The sequence below is a fragment of the Sus scrofa genome, chromosome 6 (assembly GCF_054392235.1).
Source record: "Sus scrofa isolate SSC_HxYL_T2T_F1_AM1 chromosome 6, Sscrofa_HxYL_maternal_Yorkshire_Landrace_v2.0, whole genome shotgun sequence".
NCBI classification, from domain to species: domain Eukaryota; kingdom Metazoa; phylum Chordata; class Mammalia; order Artiodactyla; family Suidae; genus Sus; species Sus scrofa.
In genome coordinates, this window is record NC_139388.1 from 102200940 (window position 1) to 102225410 (window position 24471).

At 43.9% G+C, this 24471-nt stretch overlaps 1 protein-coding gene across 18 annotated transcripts in view; it reads left to right on the forward strand.

Moving 5' to 3' along the window:
- Window positions 1-24471, forward strand: part of PIEZO2 (piezo type mechanosensitive ion channel component 2) — a 303672-nt gene that overhangs the window by 83731 nt on the left and 195470 nt on the right. For all 18 annotated transcript variants that reach the window (XR_014807528.1, XR_014807530.1, XR_014807531.1 and 15 more), the window contains exon 3: window positions 19743-19868. Coding sequence is in view for 12 of the 18 variants with exons in the window: in XM_084964032.1 (XP_084820158.1) it covers window positions 19743-19868 (126 nt within the window). In the remaining 6 variants the exon portion in view is untranslated. The remainder of the gene's footprint in view (window positions 1-19742; window positions 19869-24471) is intronic.

Sequence of the window (24471 nt, forward strand, 5' to 3'; positions counted from 1 at the left end):
CTCATCTCAAATGCTGTTCCCTTTCATCTCTCCAAGTCTCAGTCATACTCTGAGTCTGTCAGTTTCCACCTCAACCTAGTGAATCCTGGCACCGGCTTTAGTTTGTCCCAGTCTCTCTTCATCATTCAAATGTGGCCAGGCTCGTGCTCCTTCCCCCGCCGCTCAGCCTTTGACCGCATCGTGATCTTTCATGGGTGTTGGTTTCGTGTCACCAAATAGTCTGTAAAGCACTCTGGGGCAGAGTCCAGACTGATAACCATAAATCCTGGATAGAACTTGGACCGGGCTTCTAGCAGCTCAAGGCTGCCAAGGAGACTTCTGACAGTTACTTCCAGGGCAGAGGTCTTTCCTGTTTCTCTTTCTTGTGTCTGGTTCAGTTCCACACACATTTAATCCATGCCTTTTCCTTGTCCCTCACCCTATTCCTGTCTGGGAGCTGAAAATACAGAGCTGAATGTGTGGTCTGTGTTCTAAGCTTCTTACAGCTTAGTGGGGAGGCAGAAACATCAACCATAATACAGAATACATAGTAAAGCAATGGGGTTTGGAAGAGGGTGTTGGCGAAACACAAGTCAGGTGGCTGAGCCTCTAGGAATTCAGGGGAAGGTGAGTAGGGTGGGCAGGTGAGGGCAGTGGAGGGGCACTATGGGCAGAAGTGGGGAGCTCCCCAGGGCAAGTTTAGTTTGTAGGTGGAGTTCAGGCCACCCTGAGGGCACAGTGCATGCAGTCCTGCCTGGCCCTGTTTGCTATCACCTTTGGTGGTAGACGCAGGACCCGTGTTCTGGAAAATGGGGAAGGAGGCAGAAGAGCCAGCTTTCTGTCCATGGTTGAAAGTGAGACAGGGCTGGGGGCGGGGGCAGGGCGTGAGTGGAAGCTGTCTGAGTTCCTCTCCTGGCTTTGCATTTGTTTAATGGTGCAACAGTCTCTAAATGCAGCCACTGCTTCAAAATAAACACAGAATTGCATGTGAAGAATTAGAAGCTGGTCACCGGAACACCTCCAGACTAACCAGTCTCATTTTTCTTTGCTGGCCTGGGGTGTGAGCAGCAGCCTCTGGTCTGACAGTGGATTCAGGAGGAAGGGCCGTTGGCTGGTGGTCAGGCCAGGCTGGAAGGCAGTATCCTCTTGGCCCCACCGCCATCCAGCTGATGAAAATTGGGGGCCTTCACCTCCTCTTGGTGATCAGGCTGAGCTGCTCTAAAAAGGGACCCCAGATTCGAGGCTGGACACAGGCCCCATTCTAAGCAGAACCTGGTTTAATTATCTGCAGAGTAAAGCCACCTCCTTCTTCTGCCCTCCTGGGCTCAGCCACACCAAGGGCAAGCGAGTCCCTCCAGGCACACCATGGGGGACTGTTCATTATGGGGTGCCCCCTTTTCCTGGATAGTGGTCATCACGGGCTCTGAGCTCTGTCAGGGGTGTGGCCTTATCCTGCATCTGTGTCCTCAGGGCCTCACCTGGAACCCGGCATTCAGGAAATGTTAGAGTGAAAATCAGGCTTCTGGTTCCAGAAAGGCACCGTCCATCCTGGGATTGAGAGGCCTGGGCTTCCCTGAGCTGTCTTGCAGGGTAAGATCACACCTGGATAATGGAGGCAGCGAGATATGAGCCCCAGCCTGTGGAGCCCACTGCCTCGTGGACTTGGAGTTGGGAGACCTGAACACCAGCTCAGACTCTACTGGGAACTCTTTCCATGTCCCTGGGGGATCTACTCAGACCCGAAATTTTTCCTCTGGAATGACAACTACTGATACTGCTCTGTTTACCTCACATCAAATTTGCAAGATCACAAGTAATAACATATATAGATGCTTTCCTACTTAAAGGATACTGTTTCAAGAGTGTTATATATTTTCATCGTAACTGAAAATGACATGGATAGTTTGGTTTTCATCTCCAGTTTACTGGCGGGACACTGGGCAGGGAGAGTGAGTTCTCACCACTCTGGAGTAAAGGAGCTGACATGTGAACTTGGCAATTGATGTCAATGCCCCCCACCCCAGAGACCCTGCAGACATGCTTCCATAGCGGGAGCTCCATGTACACAGTGGGTGTTTTTTGTACTCTGCTTCTAAGGCAAAATTGCAGCTGGTGCTTCTTTGCTAAGCAAGTGTGTCCACTTTGGGGGGGTGAAATAGTTTTTAATCCTGTTTGCTTTCTTTCTTTCTTTCTTTCTTTCTTTCTTTCTTTCTTTCTTTTTTTCTTTCAACCTCCTGGACTCCTTTAATTTTCTTTAGAGTTTACATCTGTTTGGGGATTTTTTCGTTGTTTGTTTTTCAGTTTGAAAAATAACAAAAAAATAACCTGCAGGGTAAGATGGAAGAATCTGGTAACAAGATAGTCACTTTCTTATACAATGATAAATTCCAAGTGTTTGTAAAACTGCCTGCGACGCCTCAGGCTTCAAGAAAGGATTAGATTAGTGAGGGGTTCCCGTTGTGGCTCAGCTGTAACAAACCCGACTAGTATCCATGAGGTTGCCAGTTCCATCCCTGGCCTTGCTCAGTGGGTTAAGGATCTGGCTTTGTCGTGAGCTATGGTGTAGGTTGCAGATGTGGCTCGGATCCCGCGTTGTTGTGGCTGTGGTGTAGGCCGGCGGCTACAGCTCCGATTCAGTCCCCAGCCTGAGAACCTCCATATGCCATGGGTGCGGCCCTAAAAAGACTAAAGAAAAAAAGAAAAAGAAAAGATTGGATTAGTGAGACCAGCTAATTGGCTAGAAAGAAAGGGCTCACTTGTGAAATATGAAGCATCATCTTGTCTGTCCTGCTTCCTGACTTCTGCTTAGTGGTTGGCAGACAGCTGGCAACCTGTGATTTTAATGTTTTCATAACACCGCTCTGCAACTATTGGGCTGTTTGGACACCAGTTGTCTGCCGTGATCTTGTCCACAACCCCAGGGGCTGTGAGTTGATTTTTCTAGAAAATACAGTAATTCATTTGTGTCAGACAGACAGAGAAACAGCAGGTCTGCAAGTGTGTGAATCAGAAATACCTAATTCTGCATTTTGACTTGAACTAATGATGGGAAATGCCAGTTGGGTTTCCGCTGAGCAGGAGTGTCCCTACAGGAAGCCGCTTGGTGCAGACTGTGGACTCTCCGGCTCCCTGGAGCCTCAGTACCCAGCGGTGATGTTCAGACGCCAATGGGGCCCGTCCGAGAGCGCAGGGTCAAGATTACAAACTATAAAATCGAACAAAATGTAATTAAAAGCCACATCTAATCTTTTAAGAAGTGACCTCTTCCTGTGTTGTCTTTTCTTGCTGAGGAAAGAATTGTGTTTTTTTTGTTTGTTTTCTTTTAAACCCGTCCCCAAATCCCAAACGTTGAAAACTGGAAATTGAAATTTTGAATTTGTTTCATAGAAAAGCATTTTTTACAAAGAGAGTACAGTGTTGGTTCAGACGGAGGAGAGACAGACTCGGCCCCGAGCGGAGTTCCTGCGTCCATTTCCTGGCACTTCCTGGGCTCACGTTAGGCACAGTGAGATGCCTCTGCTTTCACAGAATCACTCTTTACTGAAAGCTGGTAAACAAGGCAAGAGTTGAGTAAGTGATTCCATTACTGTTGTAATTACTGCTGTGGAAGAAGTAAGCAGGATGGTGAGATAGGAAGTGTATCAGGGGAGTTCCTGTTGTGGCTCAGCAGATTACGGATCCGACTAGTATCCATGAGGCCATGGGTTCAATCCCTGGCCTCACTCAGTGGGTTAAGGATCTGGCATTGCTGTGAGCCGTGGTGTAGGTCGAGGACACAGCCAGGACCTGGCACTGTGGCTATGGCGAAGACCAGCAGCTGTAGCTCCAATTTGACCCCTAGCCAGGGAACTTCCATATGCCTCAGATTCAACCCAAGGAAGGAAAAACATAAAAGAAAAAAAAAAAGAGTGTATCAGGCTGTTTTTGCTTTGTAACAATCGCTACAGCTCAGCAATAGTACAAGATATCAAACCCTGTTCCAGGGGAGCCGGGAATGGGGCTGTCTGAGGCCCTGAGAGAAACTGAAAAATTTTTCTTGGTGTGATCCCAGAAGGCCTTCTGAGCAGGGGACATGTGAACTGAAAATCAAAAGAAAGAGGGGTTGACTCTGACTCCACATGGGAAGTGCAAAGGCCCTCATGGAGTAAGAGGTTTACCTGTTCTGAGGGTGTGAAAAGAAGCCCATGGGGACACTGGGGACGTGTGTGAGACCCAGATGGAGAGGTAACTGTGGGGGCCATGTAGGCTTGGGAAGGAGTGTTGATTTCATTCTCAGTGCTGTGAGCAGCCTTACAGGGTTTTAAGTCAAAGATTATAGGACAAGAGTTATGTCTTTAAGAGATTGTGGAAAATGGAAAAATCAGGGAGCAAGATGGATAATGGGGATCCTGAGAAGGCTGGTGCTTTCAAGGTCCGGGACAGAAGTGAGAGGTTGGGCTTGCTGAGAGCGGACATGGGGGGATGGATGGATTAATGTATGTTCTCGAGATGAATCTTGTGGATGGATTGTATGTGGACTGTGATGGAGGCAGGAAAATCAAAGATATCTCTTGAGTTTTTGCATTGATCAACTGGATGGATTGTGGTGACATTTACGGAAATGAATAGGGAGGTAAAGCAGTGTTTGGGGGTAGAATTAAGACATTCAGTTTAGACACTTTATGTTTAAGATACCTGCTATGGCTTGAACTGTGTCCCTCAAAAAGGTATGTTGAAATCCTGACACCCAGAACCTCAGCACAGGACCATATTTGGACATCAGGTCGCTGCAAATGTGATTTGTTAGGATGAGGTCATACTGGAGTTGGGTGGACCCTAATCCAGTGTGACTGGTGCCCATAGAAGAAGAGAGAAGAGACATGGAGGTACAGACAGAGACAGAGACAGACAGATATACCCACAGTGGGAGAACACCCACCACGTGATGACTGAGGCAATGAGCATGGTGATGCAGCTGCAGGGCCAGGGCCCAGAAGAGGCAAGGGAGCCTTCATAGAGCACATTCCTGCTGACAACTGGACTGCAGGTTTCTAGCCTCCTGGACTGGGAGGCAGTACCTTTCTGTTTTAAGCCACCCAGTTTGTGGTCTTTTGTTACAGAGGCTGCAGGATGCAGCTGCAGTGCCTGAGCAGGTGCTTTGATGTGAGAGTCTGTCTGAATCGGAGAAAAAGGCTGTCTGAGCACGAAGAACTCTGTCAGGGCCGAGGAGAAGGGAGGAACATTCCAGGTGGAGTGAGGGCAGCCCTGCTTGTGGCAGGACAGCACACCTCATTCACTCTTAGGACCTCTCTGCCACACAGCTACCATGAGGACTGAGAGAACACAGGGGTGTGGAGTTTTACATCATGTTTTCATCCCTAGAATGTCTGAATGAGAGATCACCTGATATATGACATCACATCACACACACTCAGCGGACATACAGGAAAAGCATTGGTACTTCAGCAGTGACGCGTTTGCAATAACATGTGTCAAGGCCATAGTCATTTGCACTTGGTCAGAGTGTTGAAAATCCCATCCACCTGCCAGATGTGGGGATGTTGGGGGGTGGTCCCTGGAAGAACCCCCTTTTTCACACTGCACCCTCCTGTGAGAAGACTGGTCCAGTCCTGCCTAAACCCTTCCAGGGAGATAAGGGGCTCAGTGGCTTCTGGGGCCGCCCAGACATCTGATGCTGAGACATTTCACCCTTAGAGAGAAGCACGTCTCCTGGCCACTTCTGCAGTGATGTCCCTGGAACAGTCTCAGAGTTAAATTCCACCCCTGTCACCTGGGGAGCTGCTCCAAGCTGTGGCTGCTGCTGCCACTTCCTGCTGAGCTTTCTCCAGGCCTGATTGTCCGGACCCTCCATCCGAGATGGAGGGTGGCTGTGCCACCTCTGGTGTCCCCGGCCTTTGTGTCAGCTGCCCTGAGCCTCTCCTGACTCCGTGTTTAAACACTTGCAGGTCTGAGAGTCAGTGTCAGTCAGTAGTGAGGGACAAGAAAGTGACAAAGGCTCTGAGCGTGGCCAGACGAGCCTCTCCCAACAATGCCTAGATGAGCAGATAATGTCTGAGTGTGTGGGGACAGGACTGGGGCAGGTGCCTCTGTCCCCGGTCCTTGATGCAATTTTACCTTAAAAGTGACTCTTGGTACCACATGTCTGCTTGTATGCACGCCTCTGTCTTTTTCAGGGCTTAGTTCTTAAGCCCCGCCCTCTCTTCACCTGTCTCTTGTCCTTATGAACACCTGGCCGCTGTTTTGGTGAATGAACTGTGTTTCTCTGGAGCAGCTGCTCATGAGGCTCTCAGCCCCAGTTCCCTGAAGCGGCTGCCGGGTTCATGCTGTCTCCCGACCCTTTAGTGGCTTGGGCTTTTGTTTGTTTATTGCCCTCTGTCCACGTTGTACATCTGGGTCTTTCCCTTGTCCTCACACAGGGATGTTTTTCCTGCATTCCGTCCTCTTTGTCTTACTTTCTCTGCCTCACCATTGGTCCATCCTGCTGCTGGGATCACCTTCACTGCCCACCTGTCCGTCCCACTCCACGCCCCCACCATGTTTTTCCTTTGTGGAATTGCCGCTCCCTGCAGAGGAACCAGAGGCTCCCTCCCTTGTCTCTGTCCGAGGTGCTGATGACATTTGCTCCACTGAGGCATCTGCAGAGGTTGCTAGTTCTGTGGTCTTTGTTGGTTTGGGTGAACAAGAGGGATGGGACAGAGGGAAGAAAGACAGGGGCACTGAGGACAGGAGGGAAGATCAGGGCAGGAAGGAAGATGAAGGATGTCACCACAATTGCCCCATCGGCATGGTTTCTCACTAGCACAGAGCCAATTTTCAGCTACTGAAATGTGATTGAAGCAAAGAAGCATCACAAGGTAATTGGAAATGTTTCCATTTTCAAAATAATACTTGTAATAGGAAACTGAACCTACATGTACCTGAGATCAGTTCTGATTTAAAGAGTCAGTCTTAAAGGGTTTTGATGTTTCATAGGAATTTGAATCTGCCATGAAGGCTGTGCAAATAAACTGAAATGAAGTCCACATACAAGGGCTGTAGGAGTTTTTTCCTGTTCTGCAGTTTAGGATACATAGGAATTTTCTCATTCCCTTTAGGGCCAAACATCCTGGTAAATAAGGTGTGAAAAGCTTGATTGCTAGAGTATATTCTTTCATGATTTCTTGATGAAAGTCAGGAGGTTTGGAGGTGCCCAAACTCAAGGGGGGGCAGGCAGGTCTCTGTCATTAGGATTTAGGGCAGCACCTGGAGCAGGTGATAGGGCCTCTGACCCAGAGGCAGTAGATACTGTGGGTTCCCCTGGGGAATGAGTTAGTGGTCTCCGTATTCATGACCCAGTAAACCATCCCTTACCCTGTTCCTCTGGCTTTCTTGGTCCACTTGCAACAGTCTTAAAATCACATTCGCTCTCCTATGCCAGGAGAAACTGTGAAACTTGGAGAATTTTGGAACCTGGAGTTTTTGAGTGCCCACCTTCTTAGGAGGAAGACCACATCTGAGGATAAGACGGGATAGTCTTGGTCACCTTTCAGCTGCCAGGAGCCTCTTAGACATTTTCATCTATGTGAAGTTCCCCATCAGCACAGACCACATAGTTCCTGACCAGGGCCCCATCAGACCAGCCACGTGCACTGTCACATGCCTGATGAGTTAGGATTTTACACCATGAGGTGGTCAGCTCTGCAGAAATGGTGAGAGTAGCAGCTGGTCTACGTGGTCTGTTTACAACCACCCAAGTTGCTTAAACATGAAGATGTTTCTGGCATGTGAATGATCTTGAATTAGTGACAGAAGTATAACAAAATAGTAAAATCAAGATCGACTGTTGCCTCATTCCTATTGTTTCTTTCTTGTTTCTTGTTGCTGCTGTAACAAATGACTGCAAATGTAGTGTCTTCAAACAGCCTAGATGTACTAGCTTATGGTTCTAGAAGGAGGTCAGAATCTGAAATGGGCTACAATCCAGGGTGGTAGCCCTTCCTGGAGGCTTGTCATTCCCGCTTCTGGGGTTTTCAAGGCTTCCTTGGCCTGTGGTCCCTTCCCCCTTCAAAGCAATGATGGCTGGTTGAGTCTTTCTCGTGATGTCTTTTCTCTCCTGCCTCCATCCTTCCCTGGTAACCACCCTTGCGATGACATTAGGCCACCTGGGATGGGAAAAATCAGGATTATCTCCCATCTCAGATCCTTCACTTATCACATCTGCAGAGTCCTTTTTGTTACAAGAGGAGACATATTCTCAGATTCTGGGGATTTGAGTATGGACATCTGTGGGAGCCATCATTCTGCCAAGTAACTTTTTAGATGGATAATGAAGAAATAAAGATTTAATCAGAAGATTTTAGAATATACGGATAACCTCATGTTTTAAAAGAACGCCTTGGTAACCAGCACCATTGTAAGGTAAAATCAAATACTATGTTTGTTGACAGACTAATGGATAGAAAAGGATGGCTGCCTACTCTCTGGTTTAAAGATGTTTTCATTTGCATAGTGTCATACAATGAAGAATGTAAAAATAAACCTAAGACACTGCCTGGGCTGTCATCCTGGAGTGTCTGATGAAAATCAGAAATTTACATTTAAAATGCCCGCAGAAGTATTCACATCTGTTTAATTATTAAATAGAAATTAAGCTTAATTACAAGTTGTTAAAATCTAGAACCATGTAATAGGCTTTTCACCATCTGTGGAGGTTGGAGGTGAGATCTACCAAGACCGAGCTGCCGTGTGCTCCTTTCTGGGGGTACAGACGATCCCTGGACTGTTACTTCATAGATCTCTTGTACCAGAAAAAAACCTGCTCATTAGACACTGCAGGCGAATGCTTTAGCTGATGTCTAGATGTCATAATGGAGCACTTAAAGAAGGTAAAGAGGATGCTGAAATGATTTTCTAAAGTTCTATGGAATAATCATTACAGTCTGTATACCCTTGACAAAATTTTACCTTCAGGAATAGAGCTCAGCTTGTTAATGTCTCCCCTAGAATTTCTTTCTTCCCTTTTGCAAAAGAACACGAATAATGAAAACATTGGTAATGGACACATTTTCAGTTATATACATTTTTTTTTTTTTGTGAACAGAGATATATCAAGAATCATGGATTTAATTTTTTTGGAGGGATGCAGGTCAAAGAGCAACTAACTGCCATTTTTGGGGGGATGCTCCCCCTAAAGGCGGTGAAGTGGGCTCTCCAGGCTGTGGATCTTTCTTATGGAGTTATAGCCTGTGAATAATAGAAAAGAAGTGTGATAGTTTCTAAAAGATTTTTAGTGAAAAATCTGGCCTCTGGGCTGCTGTATTTTTTTTTTTTTTTAACATTAAATCTCTAAAAATCCTAGGTTTGCAATGGGACTCAAAATTTGGTGGGGAGAGAACTTGATTGGTGCTTTAAACATGAGTAGTTTGAAAAGATGCTTCTTAAAAATATAAGGATAACCCACATTTTGGTAAATAACAATAGAAAGAAAGAAATTTCAAAAAAGAAAGAAAGAAAAAGAAATGTGATAGAAAAGAAATGTGAATATCCATTGCAAAGTGTTTAACTCTATTTAAGGTAGAATTCTAATTCTGTTATATATAAATACCAACACGCAATTATCTAGCATATTTAAAATAAACATTGCCCAAATTATGCAGTAACAAGGAATTTAGTAGCTATGAGAAGGAAAGATTTAGATGCATGTAAGTTTAAATATGCTGCAAAAAGAGAAGAATCAATGTGCATTTGTGCTCCGGTTTCCATGACAGAAAGAAGTCAGACTCGGGGGCAGTAGATGCCAATTGCCAGAGAAATTAGTTTGATACTGATATTCATAACCTTAAGCCCATTACAGTCTTCAGTTGTTGGTAATAGAATTGAATGAAGACCCTTTTTAAAGGTATGATTAGAGGAAACAAAAACAAGTGTACACACATCCTTGTCGAGTGGAGGACTGAATAAAGAAAGAAAAGATTTAATCTGAAAATTAAAAGGTCAAAGAGAGACAAAAATGTTTTAAAAGTTCCAAAGTCCTGCCTCCTTGCAGCCTGAGGGAGGTTCCTTGGATGTTCCGACCTGGATGTAAGGGTTTGGAGTCAGGGCCCTGCTTCTGCTTCTCCTCTGCATGTCATGGCATCTCGTCTGCGGTAAAGTACAGGGAATAGATGTTGCCAAACAAATTAGTGCATTTAAAAACGAACCTCACATTTTAGCTGTTGACTTAACGGGAAGATGTGCATACACTTATGTACTGGTCTTTGGGCTTCCTCTTGGGGCCAAGGACTTTGTTGGGTTAAGTATATACAAAAATAGACGTGAGCCCTGTGTCCTGATAGTTCTGTGTTCTGACCACGAAGGGCAGAATGATGGTCCTCATACTTAGATTGTTGTATTATTTTATGACCCACAGATGCCCATGAATATGTTTGTTTCTCTCTCTTTTCTCAGAACCACCTGTTCCAAGTCGGTGAGTTTTTCAGGTAAAACAGATCTGGAGCATAAATGAGGCTTCTTGAGGTCAGGCCTTTGAGTCAGCGCCTCACTCCTCGTGCATATGAGTGAAGTTGCTGCTTTTCTATCCCCAGAAGTGTTGTGGGCTCCTGTGTAGTGTGAGGTCACACTCTGGCTTCCACAGGACCGTGTGCTGCAGTGCCTGCCAGTCCTAGGTTTCTGTAGCATGTTGTCCTGCTCAGGGTACTTTCGGACCATTAACTGTGCTCTTGCAGGGACCCTGGGAGCAGACAGGTGGCATTTTGAGTGGCTTGATTTTACACCCTTGGGAACCAGAGCCTAAGTGATGCTGTCTTGAAGGACCTGTATTTCCCTGTGGTCTGTACCTAAGGCAAGTGCCCTCATGGCATCAGCACAGAGCTGGCTCCAGGCAGGAATCTGGTTCCTGTTTACTGGACTAAAGTTACCCAGAACTTTGACATGTGTCCTCCGTGTAGGGGTCTGTGGATTAAGAGTACCCTGAAGTTCTTCAGTAATCTTTCTTTTCATGAAGCACTCACGTGGTCTCATTTTCCAGGCTGCCATAATGAAGAGTAGGCCGTCTAAACAAGACACTTGTTTCTCATGGTCCTGGAGGCTGGGTGCCCAAGACTGTGCGGTGAGCAGGGCTGGTTCCTCTTGAGGCCTCTCCCCTTGGGGTATAGATGCCATCCTCCCCTGTGTCCTCACAGGGTTGTCTCTGTGCATCTGCATCCAGTCTCCTTTTCCCATAAGGATACAGCCACATTGGCTTAGGACTTTCCATATAACCATACCCACCAAATGAGGAAGAAGATGGGCCTGTGAAGGCAGCTAGGGGCCAATGGGGGCAATGATATTCACTTCCGTATCTAGCATTTCTGTACAGTCTGTTTCTTCCTATAGATCTGAGTTGCTGGTTGTGGATTTTCCTTCCTTGCAGAACTTCTTTTAGCATTCTTTATAGCGCTCATCTGTTAGTTGAAGATCCCATTGTTTTTTGCCCTAAAATGACTTTAATGTTTGCCTTCATTTCTGAAGGATAGCTTCACTAGGTATAGAATTTTTGGTTGGAAAACTGTTTCAGCACAGTGAATATGTCATTCTGACTTCTGGCTTCCATAGTTTTTTGATGATGTCAGTCATAAATCTTGGCATTATCGACTTTTACCTAATGTGTTATTTATCTCTGGATCTTCAAAACTTTTTCTCTTCTCTTAGGCTTTCAGTAGATTGGCTGCAATGTACCCCAGGTTGATTTCTCTTTGCACTTACTATACTTGAGGTTCGTTGAGAATCCAAAATCTCTGTAACAGTGAAAATTGACTGCAAAGGGCACAAATAATTTTCTGGGTCTTGTCCTGGCAATTTCACAGATGCAAATGTTTGTCAAACCACATCGCACTTTGCACTATCTATGCATTTCACTGTATTCAGCCTAGGCAAGTCACTTAAAGCTTTGATGTAAAAAAAAAAAAAAAAAACTGTAACCTAGATGTATTAATTTTCCTTAACAAATGTGTCTATTAGGACCAAGACTGGAGATTCAATTTACCATTTCATTTCTGATGACACTTAAAATCTCTGCATGTATTTATCTTCCAAATGATATAGGTCCTGGTTAAAATTGAAAAACAAAAAAACAAAAAAAACAGTAGTAATGGAATAAAAAAGAAAGATACTTTGATACCATTTTTAGACCATTAGGTAGGAATCTTCGTACTAAGAATATGCTTGGAAGTCAAATAATATAATAAACTGGAAGGGAAGCATTTTACAATCTCCCTGTGTGTGTGAGAGAGAGAGAGAGAGCGAGAGAGATTGAGAGGAAGGAAGGAAGGAGGGAGGGAGGGAAGGAAGGAAGGAAAAGGCGAATGAGCTTAAAGGTGATGGGAGGAGGTGTCTGTGAGTCTGGCTGCCCTTTTCCATAGCAGATGTAGGGGTGTGGATGCAGGCCATAGGCTAATACTAGGTAAACTTTTGAGCTCAAGGAATTTAGCTGTGCCATGATACTTTGATGCTAGGCAGTAATATCCTGCTCCCCTCAGCCCTTCATCCTGGTGATGGTTGAAGTCATGTCACCCACATGGCTATGTCAACAACTGTAAATTAACATTTGACTTCTTAGGTTCACCTGTGACATTTTTGTCCGTTCATTCAACCCATATTTATTGTGTGATAACTACCTGCTAAGCACTTTTTTAGCTTTGGGAATACTGTGATTGACAGCAAGCCATACGAGATCCTTGTACTCGTGCAGCTTCCATTTATAAGAGAGAATCAGGTGATAAGAAGAGAAATAAATAAGGTGATTACAAGTGGTGAGGTGTGCAAAAGTGTCCTGTGACAAGGAACACCTGACAGGACCCTGACTGTTGAGCTTGGATGACCAGGGATGGTCTAAACATCAGATCTCATACCTGAGCCAAAGGGACAGACAGACAGGTACCATCTAGGAAGAGAAATTGCATTGTCTTTTTGCCAGTTTACTAAGTAAGTGAAAAAAATACCATTGTAGCCATAATGACTAATTAAAAGCTTGGTTTTCAAATATGTGCTGGGCTCTTTCTGAGGAGAGAAGTCAAGGACAGCCTGTGCCCCTCCCTGGAGACCCCTTTGCAGATGACTCACCCCCGGGGGCTTCTGAGCACAGAGAATAAACAGAAGCAGGGCTGGCTGGCAGCTGCCTTACAGCCCTGTAGCCAGAGAGGGAAGCGCGGGACTGGGGAGATAAACACAGCAAGTCATGCAGCAGTTAGTCACGTCACCTGGTGCGTGTTCCCAGTGGGAACAAGAAGATGACAGCACAGAATGTCTCTCCTGCGGAGCCAGCTGGGACGGAAGGACTCCTGGCCAGCTAAACCGGGCACCTCACACCCACCAAAGCAGATGCTCAAAAATCTTGATCAAACATGTGGAAAGTCACTGGTCTACACCTGCACCACTCCCAGGTGTGAGGAGATGCTCTGAATCTCCATCAGTGGGCAGCTGGAGGCAGCGACTCTTCATGGCTGAAACACGGTCAGAGTGGAACCAATCTAGGCTTCCTGGAAAGAAAGGCGAGAGGACAAAGAAGAGGGCTGAGTTACATGGGATAGGACAGGATGCAATTAGCTGGATAGGCGTTGTTTTCAGGGTCAAATTCACTGTTTTCCTAAAGGGATTGCAGGAAGGCTCCATGCAGGAGTCTTGGAAAGCTGGCCACTAGAAGACTGCTCCGTGGGGATCAGCCAGCCTTGGAGAGGCAGCCACAGCAACGAAGGATGCGAGCAGCATCTGCAACCTGCACCACAGCTCATGCCAGTGCTGGACCCACTGAACGAGACCAGGGATCAAACCCAAGTCCTCATGGGTACTAGTCCGATTCATTACCGCTGAGGCACAACGGGAACTCCTCCCTTCTGATTTTTGACAGCTTGCCCAGCCTAGCCAATTTCTATGTGTATTTTTTGTTTATTTTGTGTTTTCTCCCTCCATGCCCCCCAATTCAGCTCCCTAAGGCAGCTGGGATGGACAGCAAACGATACTCTCACATTTTGAATCATCTTAATAATAACCAAGGCTTTTTATTCCCAAGTGGCTGCTCCCTGATACAGCAGAGTTGCTGTGCCATCTGTTTGAGGATGGATGTGGGGGCACCAATAGACTGAGAAATGTGTGAAACCCCAGACCCAGAGATGGAGCGGGTCAGGATCTCCCATCAGGAGCCATAGCTGGTAAATGTCCGAGTCTTTCCCTCATTCTGTCTGCTTTCCTTTGAAGTTTGCAGGATTTCCACCCAGAGGGAAGCAGGAAGCAGTAAGGCGGCCCCCAACGCCAGAGTCCAGGGGAGTCACGGCTGCCAGCCCCTCCCGCTGTGCCATGTGGAGATCCCTGGCACTCAGGGCCTGCGCAGGGCACCCCTCAGAAAGATGGACGGGTGCGCCCACCCCCACCCTTCTCAGGCCTGCGCAGGAAACCATGTGCAGTTAGGGTCAAGGGTGCAGAGGTGTTCTCATGGTTTAAAAAACAGTAAAAGCAACAGAAAACAGTGACTGTTAACCCTCTTCCCTTAGTCTTGTAGTTTGTTTACTGAATTAGCCAAAAGCCCCAGTTTGGAGGTTTCACTTTCACATGCAGAGTTTTCCCAATGCTCTAGTAAATACCACATGGGCTCTGGAAGCTCAGGGTATCATTCAGTCCCGAGGGCCATCAGTCCTGCCCTCCGGGAGCTCCAACAGGGCTCGTCATTGCCATCATCGTCATTGTCATCGGCATTGCGGGGAGGCTCTACAGAGGGCTGGGCAGCTTCCTGACTCCTGTGTTTGAGCCTATTGGCTTAAGCCTGCCCTTGACCTCATGCAAAGGCACTGGCCACTCGGGGCCGGGCCTCAGAGCTCACTTGGAAATGCCTTCCTCTGAGTGGGTCTGGTTAATCAATTGATCCTACGAAAGAAAAATCTTCCTGTCCACATTGCATGTTTGTACTGGCCCGTCCCTGCCAAACCCGGCCAGTCAGGACCCTGAGAATGTGCAAGGAAAGCCTTTTCCTTGGGTGCCTGAACCTGCATTGTCCAGTTTGGCCTCTTTTCCACCATTGAGCTTTTCAGACTTGAGCAGGGTTCGTTGTGCTCACACAGGATTCTGTGTGTGTTAGTACATTCCTACCTGAGTAGGGTGCTTTTTCCCTCTCATAAAACGTCACAACAAAACAACTACCTCATGATATTAAGAATTCAGCATGTATTTATGACCCAAGTTCAGATTTTTTGGCCTGATTTCCTTTGGAAATGGTGAAATTAAAGAAGGTGAAAGCGTGTGTGGGGTCTCCTCCAGGGAATCCAGCCGTGTGAACGCAAACGTTGAGCGCCGGTGTTTATGACCTGGTCAGAATGAGTCAACACCTGCTTTGTGTGTTCTCCATAAATGGGAATGACCCTGAGACATCATGGAATGAATGCCTGCTAGGAAATTTCTTAACATCAAAGCTCAGTGCTTTTTGTTTCTCTCTGCTGCTGAACATTTTGCTTCAGCTTCTGCAGGGATCCCCAGACTGCAGCCCAGGGGCCAGATCTGTCTCTCCCACCACAGTTTTTGGATGGCCTGTGAGCTAATTTAAATGACTGGAAAAAAATCAGAATTATTTGATGACACATGAATGTTACCTGACTTCAGGTTTCGATGTCCACAGATAAGGTTTTCCTGGAACGCAGCCATTACGAAATTGGTCGTGTGCTATCTGTGTGCTCTTGCACGACAAGGGCAGAATTATGTCCTTACCTAAAACATTTACCACCATCTGGTCGTGCATTTTTGCATATCTTGTTTTTAACTAACAGTTACTTCCAATTTCCTTCCAATTTTTGCCATCTTTATGATGTGCCTGGCATTTCCTCTGCTCCTTGATAGCATGTGTGATCTTAAGAGTACACTGTGTTCTTATTTTGTGCTAGAGGCTGAAATCCTAGCAAGAGAGCTCTCACATAGTAGTTGTGAAACAGTTGTTTGTTTATGAATAAATTAAAGATTAATAAACAGAAAACCATTCACCAAAACATTTCTTTCCATGTTTATACTGCTCTTCTGGAATTCATAAATCCTTAAGTAAAATTCTCTCCGTCTGCTCTCCGTGTCTCCCAACTACTGTTTTCTTTCTTCTTTGTTAGTTTGTGCTGAGTTCCAGATGAACTCCCCAACTGCCATCCACTTCACTAAATTTATCTTTGCCTCTACTCGGCCTAGAGTTTAATTCATCTGTTGATGGATTTAACTAATTATATGACTATGTTTTAAGTTTCTAAGGCATAGAGTTGTTTTTTTTCCAGTGTCATCTGCTTTACTTCATTTCTGCTTTAAAAAAATAATTTCCTGTTCACATTTCAGGATTTAATTGATCTTTTGGAAGGTCCCAAGTGACTTGAGACATGAACTGGTCATTTATTCTTTCATTGCCTTTGTAGGGTCCCTGGAAAGCCTCTTTCTGTGTCATTCTTTTTAGCAAAAGATGATTTTGAGCAGTGCTGACATGATGGTGTCAGTGAGATGTCAGATAGAATTGACATAGGTGCATATTTATTCTCCATTTGGATTAGTCTCATGAATTCTTGTAAACCATTCTTGTAAGTCCAATGGTGAGTATCAGCGACTTCATACACTCAACCCTGAAGCTTGACTGCTCAGTCTTTTTTGAAGTCCCAGCATCCTATTTCCAGCTAATAGGTGTGTGTATTTAACCTCATTTTGAGGAGAAAAGAAAACACTCAGTTTTATGTATCAACCTACTTTTCATTTGTTCTATCTGGAACCTAAAACTGTGGGGAATTTGTTAACTGTAAACACTTGCTTTCCAAGGTATTTTTTTCCCTAAATGCTGTATACATTGCCTACATGGTCCTTCTACAAGGCTTTCCTAAGTAAATTGTAAGTAAATAATAAAAGTATCTTGAGGGAAGGCTAGAGAAGACTTCAAAATATATATATAGAATTTTACAAACTCTATCTTTACACAGAATTTGCATTTGATTCATTAGCTTATCTAGAAATGTATAACAATGAAACTTTTTGCTGTTGCATTTTTACCAAAAAGAAGATACTGGAAGGCTCGGCACTCCTCTTGAAGAACTGCTAGGATTGGGGAATGCAATGCTTCTTAAGAGGAAAAACTTCAGAATTAGCTTACAAATATGGGCACAATCAATAAACAATAACCAATGATTAAAACCCAAGTTAAAATGTATTGAAAACTCTACACTTCCTCCTTGTTATTTATTCATTCTGTTAATATTGCATTTCTTCTGCTTAATAATCAGAGAAAAATAGTATATAAATGTGCAGTTTGGTAATACCATGTCATGCTGGCCTTAAACTGTCTATTTTATGAATCTGATTTCTGGGATGATTTTTTTTTGGGGAAATCATCTTAAAGTTAGCTTATGTACTTTTGATCCTTTGAAACCTGTGCCCTGTTTTCTTATGTTTCTGATTATGCGTGATTATTTATTAGGTGATGTATCTTTGGATAATTCATATTTCTTGTATGAATAAGAGTGGCGACTCAGAAACGCATGGGCAACATAATCCCCTTATTTGTGTACACACAAAATATTTCCCAAACCAGAAAAATAGAGATCATTTCTAGACATGCCATGAATTAATTGGAGCATGGCTATAATTAGAAATGTGTGTGTGTGTGTGTGTGTGTGTGTGTGAGAAAACAAGTATCTTTTCCTCTATTTCTTTCTCTTTTTTTGGTCTTTTTGCCATTTCTTGGACCACTCCCACAGCATATGGAGGTTCCCAGGCTAGGGGTGGAATCGGAGCTGTAGCCGCCAGCCTACAACAGAGCCACAGCAACGCAGGATCTGAGTATCTGAGTCGTGTCTGCAACCTACACCACAGCTCACGGCAATGCCGGATCCTCAACCCACTGAGCAAGGGCAGGGATCGAACCCACAACCTTATGGTTCCTAGTCGGATTCGTTAACCACTGCGCCACAACGGGAACTCCTTTTCCTCTATTTCTGTGGCTCTTGCCATGACTACAGTTCCAAGTTTTCCCTTGGTATCATTTCCCTTCAGCCTGAAGAACATACATTACCATTTCCTTTTATTTATTTATTTACTTATTATCCTTATTTATTTATTTATATTTAGTATTTATTTTAAATGTTATTGAAGTATAGTTTACAAGATGTGATCATTTCTGCTGTGCAGGCAAGTGACCCAGTCATACAAATATACATAGCCATTCTCTCTCAGATTCCTTTCCCACATAGAATATCGCAGAATACTGGGTAGCGTTCCCTGTGCTGTACAGCTGGTCCCTGTCGGCCAATTGATCCATATCCCTCAGTGTGCCTACGCCAATCCCAATCTCCCATCCATCCCTTCCCCACTTGTTCCCTTTTTTGACCATAAGTTTTTCAAAGTCTGTGAATGTATTTCTGTTCTGCAAATAAGTTCATTCGTGTCTTTTTTTTTTTTTTTTTTTTTTTTTTTTTAATTCCACAAAGCATTTCTTTTAGAGCAGGGCTCCTGGTGGTGGGTGCTCTTGGCTTTCCTTCACCTGAGAATATCTTCTTGCCTTCATTGCTGAAGGATATTTTCGCAGGATATGGAATTCTGGGTTCACAGTTCTTTTCTTTTGTAACTTTAAAGATGTGTTCCAACTATTCTGGTCTTCATGGTTTGTGATGAAACAAACAAACAAACACGGTAATGCAAATAGGTGTCCCCCTGTGTGTAGTATGACATTCTCCCCTCGCTGGTTTCAGTTTTTCTTTGCCTTAGGTTTCCAGCAGGTTGGTTATTATGAGTCTGGTGTGGTTTCTTCATGTTCATCTTTTTTTGGGTTTGCTAATAAGTTTATTAAATGTGTAAAATATGTCTTCAACAAATTTTGGGAATTTTTAGCTAACATCTTAATTTTGTCTGCACCAGCTCTTTCTCCTCCCCTTCAGTAAGTCTGATGTTGGAAATGACCCAAGTGATGGACCTTGATGGACCTTTCATCTTTAGGTCCCTGGAAGCCTGTTAAATTTTTTCAATCTTATGCTCTCTGATAGTCAAAGGGTTTAATTTCTATTAAACTTCTCAAGTGACTAGATCATTTTTTTGTCATCTTTATTCTACTGTTAAGTCCATCCAGTGAATTTTAAATTTCAGATATTGTATTTTTTCTATTTTAATTTTTTTCTTTCTTTTCTTTCTCTTTCTTTTCTTTTTCTCTTCTTCTTTTTTTTTTTATACTATTTCCTTGCTGACAACTTTGCTCTTTCCATTTCAAGATTGTTTACCTTGACCTAATGAAGTGTGGTTGTAATGGATATATGGGGGGGCATATATTTTTTTTCTGATAATTTGTCTGAATTCATAAGTAAAATTGGCTTGTATTTTCTAGCCTTACTTAATTTTGAAGTTAAACTTACTCTAAATTGTAAAATGTTTTAGGCAACTGTCCTTTTTCTACTGTCTGGAACTACTTTTATAAGATAGGGATTATCTGTTCCCTCAAAGTTGGCAGAACTCCCTTATAAAACTTTCTGAACCAGAGGCTTCTCAGTGGTTCCATTTTGTGGCAACATGTCCTGTGCTACATAGGAAAGCATCTTTCTTTCACGTTGACTTTTTAATCAATGTTAATTGTATAATTTTGCACAGGGAATGAGATGCTTTTAGTTTTAGACTAATAATAAGGGAGTCGTTGCTAGACTTCATGTACTTTCGAGTCAGTCTGCAGCATAGATTATGCAGAAGTGAGTTCTCTGTGGACTTGTACAGAGGTCAGGATGCTTGTGGTCCGCTTACGTTCGCTCACATCTCTGTCCTTCTCTCCCCAGGACACACAGGACGGCTGCTGAAGTCTCTGTGCTTCATCAGTTTTTCCTTCCTGTTGCTGCACATCATATTCCACATCACGCTGGCGAGCCTGGAGGCACAGCACCACACTGCAGCTAGTTACAACTGTGAGTAGGAAGGCGGCTTTTTTTCACATTACGCACGTGCATGGGGCGGCTGTGTGTCACGATGCTCATAGAGATCAAGGCAATGCTTAGGTTACAAAATTCATGGCAAATGTTGGTCATTTGTCAATCAATACAGTATAAATACATACAAAGAAATGTTGCCATAGACAGTGGGCTAATGTGAACAACTTAATTAATGCATCGTCAGTGTATCTTAGATATTAGACTCCAGTCTGTGTGTCAGACATTATGCTTGTGTATAATTAAAAAAAAAAATCAATATTGACTTACAGACCCTGGGACTTCCAGTTTAGTTAGTGAGATGGGACAGATACGACATCTAACATGGTAAATACAAGTTGAATATCATCATCCGACAATGACTTCAATCCTATTCTGAAGCGTAATGTAAGATTTAGTATCTCTTTATGGGAAAAATGTTAATGGCACATACACTTTCCTTTTCAAACTGGGAGTCCTTTGTCGCTCTTCACAGGGAAACGAAGTATCTTATATACATTAAATTTTGAGGTCTGAAAAAGTCAGCACATATATGCTTTATCTGGGTGGTATCATTTTTCCAAAAATTAACCTACCGCTGGGTAAATTCTGCATCCATTTTTGCAGGGTATGTGATTGCCATTTGAAAAAACAAGCCTTTCAAGTAGATGGAGTACAATCCACATGTTTTAAGTTAAACCTAAGGAAACACTGATATATTTGAAATAGACTAAAATAATAGCTTTAAATTGTCAGTTTTTTGCTGAGGAAACCATTTGTGGGTTTGAAATTTCCTGATCTTTCATGAGCACAAGCACAAGTAAAATGAAGTAAACTGACCCTTCCCTGCAAAATAAAAAGAAGATCAAACTTCTTCATGGTTCAAAGGGTATTAACCTAAATGTAGTGGGAGATTCTTTAATAAAATCCATAGTCATAAATTATTCAATCCCTGACTGCATAACTTCTAGAGAACTAACCTTTAGAGAGCTGAAGTTAGTGTTCATTTCAGCCATGTTATTAAGTGCGGAGTTCCTTGGATAATAGTGCCCATCAAAATGACTTTTGATTTAAGGTCTATAATTTAAGATATGGTTATTATTATTTTTAACTGAGATGTGGCTCATATACCAAAAGTTCGCCCATTTAAGGAATACAACTCAGTGGTTTTTAGCTTGTGCAACCAGCCCCACTATCTAACTCCATAACCCCTTAACCACCCCAAACAGAAACCCTGTGTGTATGAGCAGCTGCTCCTCATTCCCGCTCCACTCATCCCTAGGCGACCACTAACTTACTTTCTGCCTCTAATGTGTTTGTCTACTTTGGACATTTCATCTTAACATAATTGTGCAATATGTGACCTTTGGGACTGGCTTCTTCCCCTCAGCATAATGTGTTTAGGGTCTACCCACATTGTAGCCTGCGTTGGTACGTCATTCCTTTTCATGGCTGAATAATATTCCACTGTTAAGATGTGGTCTTAATGTTTGGTAAAAGTCACATCATTATTAAAAACCTGATAAAATGCAATGCTTATGTAATGGTACTTTAGTTATATTATTATAATGATAAAGCATTTATTACAGTCGGCCAGATTCAAGTCTTTATGGACTTGGTAGAAATCTTAGCAATGATATTTTGTACTGTTTCTCAATCAAAGATCCTAACCAGGCATTCCCAGGGCCATTAAAAAGGCACTTTTAATCATAAGTGTCTGCATGAAAGTTATTTCATGAATAGTGAGTTCTCTCTCACTGATAGTATTTATCACAGGGTACATTATCAGATTTTTAGAATTTGAGCTTATGAATATATGGCTTGCCTGTTGTACAAATGCTTTTAGGTGCCAAGTGATATTTTAGAAAGTGCTGCCCTGGAGGGTATCGAGATTAAGAACTGAGTGCATCATTTCTCCTATCCCAGAGTCTAGGTATTTCTATTTTTATTCAAAATATTTTCAACAGTTCTGCAAAGGTCAAAATAAAAATGCCATATGAAGCATTAGATTCCATTTTTCTACATTTATAAAGGTATTTACTGTTTATGGGGTCTCTCCTATAAGATATGTACAGAGACAGAAAGACATACAACCAAAACGTATATACACACACACACACACACACACACACACACACATATGCACACACACCACACCACACCTATAGATATGCACACACACATACCACACATATGCACACATACACACACATGCACATGCACACACCACACACACCACACTATATACATATGCACACACCACACACATATGCACACATGCACACACCACACGCACATGCACACATGTGTACACGCATGCACACACACCATACACATAGGCACACACATATATTCTCATGTTATCTCCTCCTTCCCCGGCAAGGATCCAGATCACTTAGATCCTTGGGATGGACCCAGCGTTAGTATCATGAAGAAGTCTTGTTCTCCGTGGTGAAGCATAGAAGCTGGTCAGATCTGGCCCCCTAACAAGCCTCTTTCTGGGCATTCCTTTCAGCCCAGTCTTGTTGAGGCTGAGTCGCTGCCTTTCCTAACCTCAGTGCCAAACAAGTGGGCTTCCAGACACCAGATGTTCCCAGAGATACTTTTCTTCCTGTGCAGCTGCCCTCTCATGCTACCTTCACGGCCATGTATCTGCAAACATAGCATATTGTCCGTCCTTCCTTTTTTGACACCCCCACATGAAAGCTCTATTCTGCTCCACGACGAGCTATGTATGATGGAAGTCATAAAAGCGGACTTTAGTTCTCCTGAGTTAAATTCTAATTTGAGGTTTATTTTTACAAAAGTGAAAGCTCCGGTGTGAAGTTCTGATATTTTTGTTGATGAAGTTACCTTCAGAGAAGGCAGATGCTTGAGAATGAGTTACAAAAGGTATCTGAGCACTGTACCCCCCACTGTAGGTACCTCAAAAGTGTGTAGAGAAGGCATCAATTTATTCTAAAAACCAAGTGATGCCCACAGCAGCCTTGGCGCAGGTTTGCAGACTTTTTGGGTTCAGCTTCATGTGCAGTGTTTAAAAGTAATGCATTCTTGAAAAGGGATAAAAGCGAAGAGCAAACAAACTTCAGAGCTTTGCAAACTACTTTAGTCCAAGATTGACACAGACCAGGTTTTCAGCCTGGAGCATTTTTTAATGATCAAGTTATATAAACTCCTGCAAACACGGTCCACGTGGTAGTGGAAACACTGACTTTTCATTTCGAGCTGACTTCACCTCACTGGAGTTATTGTTCCTTCAGTGTTTGGCGTTTCGATTACACCATCCGAGTTGTAAACACACACTCCACTATTTTGATATCCAACCTTTGAAGTTTAGCCTTTTTTGGCATCTGTTAGATGTAAAGTAGCAAAACTTCAAATCAAAAGACACAAAGTGACTTGGCCCAGCCAGGCCGTGCCTTCTGAATGCTTTCTCTATGTACCAGACTTTGTCACATTAAAATGAAGGAACCCAGACAGGTCCAGGTTCCCAATCCTATTCAACTGGCCTTCAGACACAAAACCACCAAGCGCTCATTTATATGAGTTTAATTTTGTTTTCCTAACGACTCCTCTCCCCATTTACATCTCATATACCCTTCCCCTCGTTATGGCCAAAGCTCCCAGGCTCCCTTAGGGATCCGGGACACATGCTCGGAGGACAACAGTAGCATTTATAAATACCGAGCCATTGAAAGTTCTTTTCCCCCAGAGCCCTGTGAATGGGAACTGGCGGTAGTAAAGGTTGTTGCAAACCAGCCCATTCCGGGTTTGCCTGGCTGGCAGGTCTGTTAAAGATGCCATTGTGCGGAATGGAGACCCACCCGCCTCCCCCACTTCATTTCCAGAACGGGGCTCTCACAGGTAAGTGCGGAAATGCACGGGGCAGGGGGCACCTCTGTAAATTTTCCTCAAACATGTGTTGTGCCGCTTACTAAAATATTTTCATTCCATCAAAACTATACTATTTCATTAAAGGTAAACCCGTTTTCAATTATGTCATTACAGAGCCCATAGACGTAGTTTGTCTGACTAGGTGGCAGACGTGTTGGTGGAATTTCGGGGCCAGTCTGGGTTCCGGGCCCTGCTGAAGCATGCTCGTGTCGTGACTGAAAGAAACTTTTGAGCTCAAAACTATGAAGGGGACATCTGTGCTGATAATAGCTACTATGTAGGGCCCCTGCTGTCTGTAGGACACCAGGGGTCATCATATTCCTTTTCCAGCGAATGACTCCTTTTTTCTTGTTACAGACTGGTTCCAGTCTTGTTTAGCTAGGGCGCTGCATACACACACCATTCTGTAATTAAGTCTTTAGGATGGGTCAGGTTGTGCAGGTTCGGCCTGAGAAGGTCCAGGCTGGATCCAGCTGGAGATGGGACTCGTGTTATTCCTACACAGAGGCCATTTGATGGCCAGGCCTCGCCTCTCTGTAGGGTTGTGCCTTCTTACGGTCTCTGTTCTCCAAGTGGTTGACTTTCTTTTGCATAAACGCAGTGTCCAGTCCGCAGATGGGATTGAGGTGGGGTTGAGGGTGAAGATAGAGGAAATAGGATGAGGGTGAGGATGGAGGAAGATGAGGATGAAGGTAAGGATGGAAGAGGT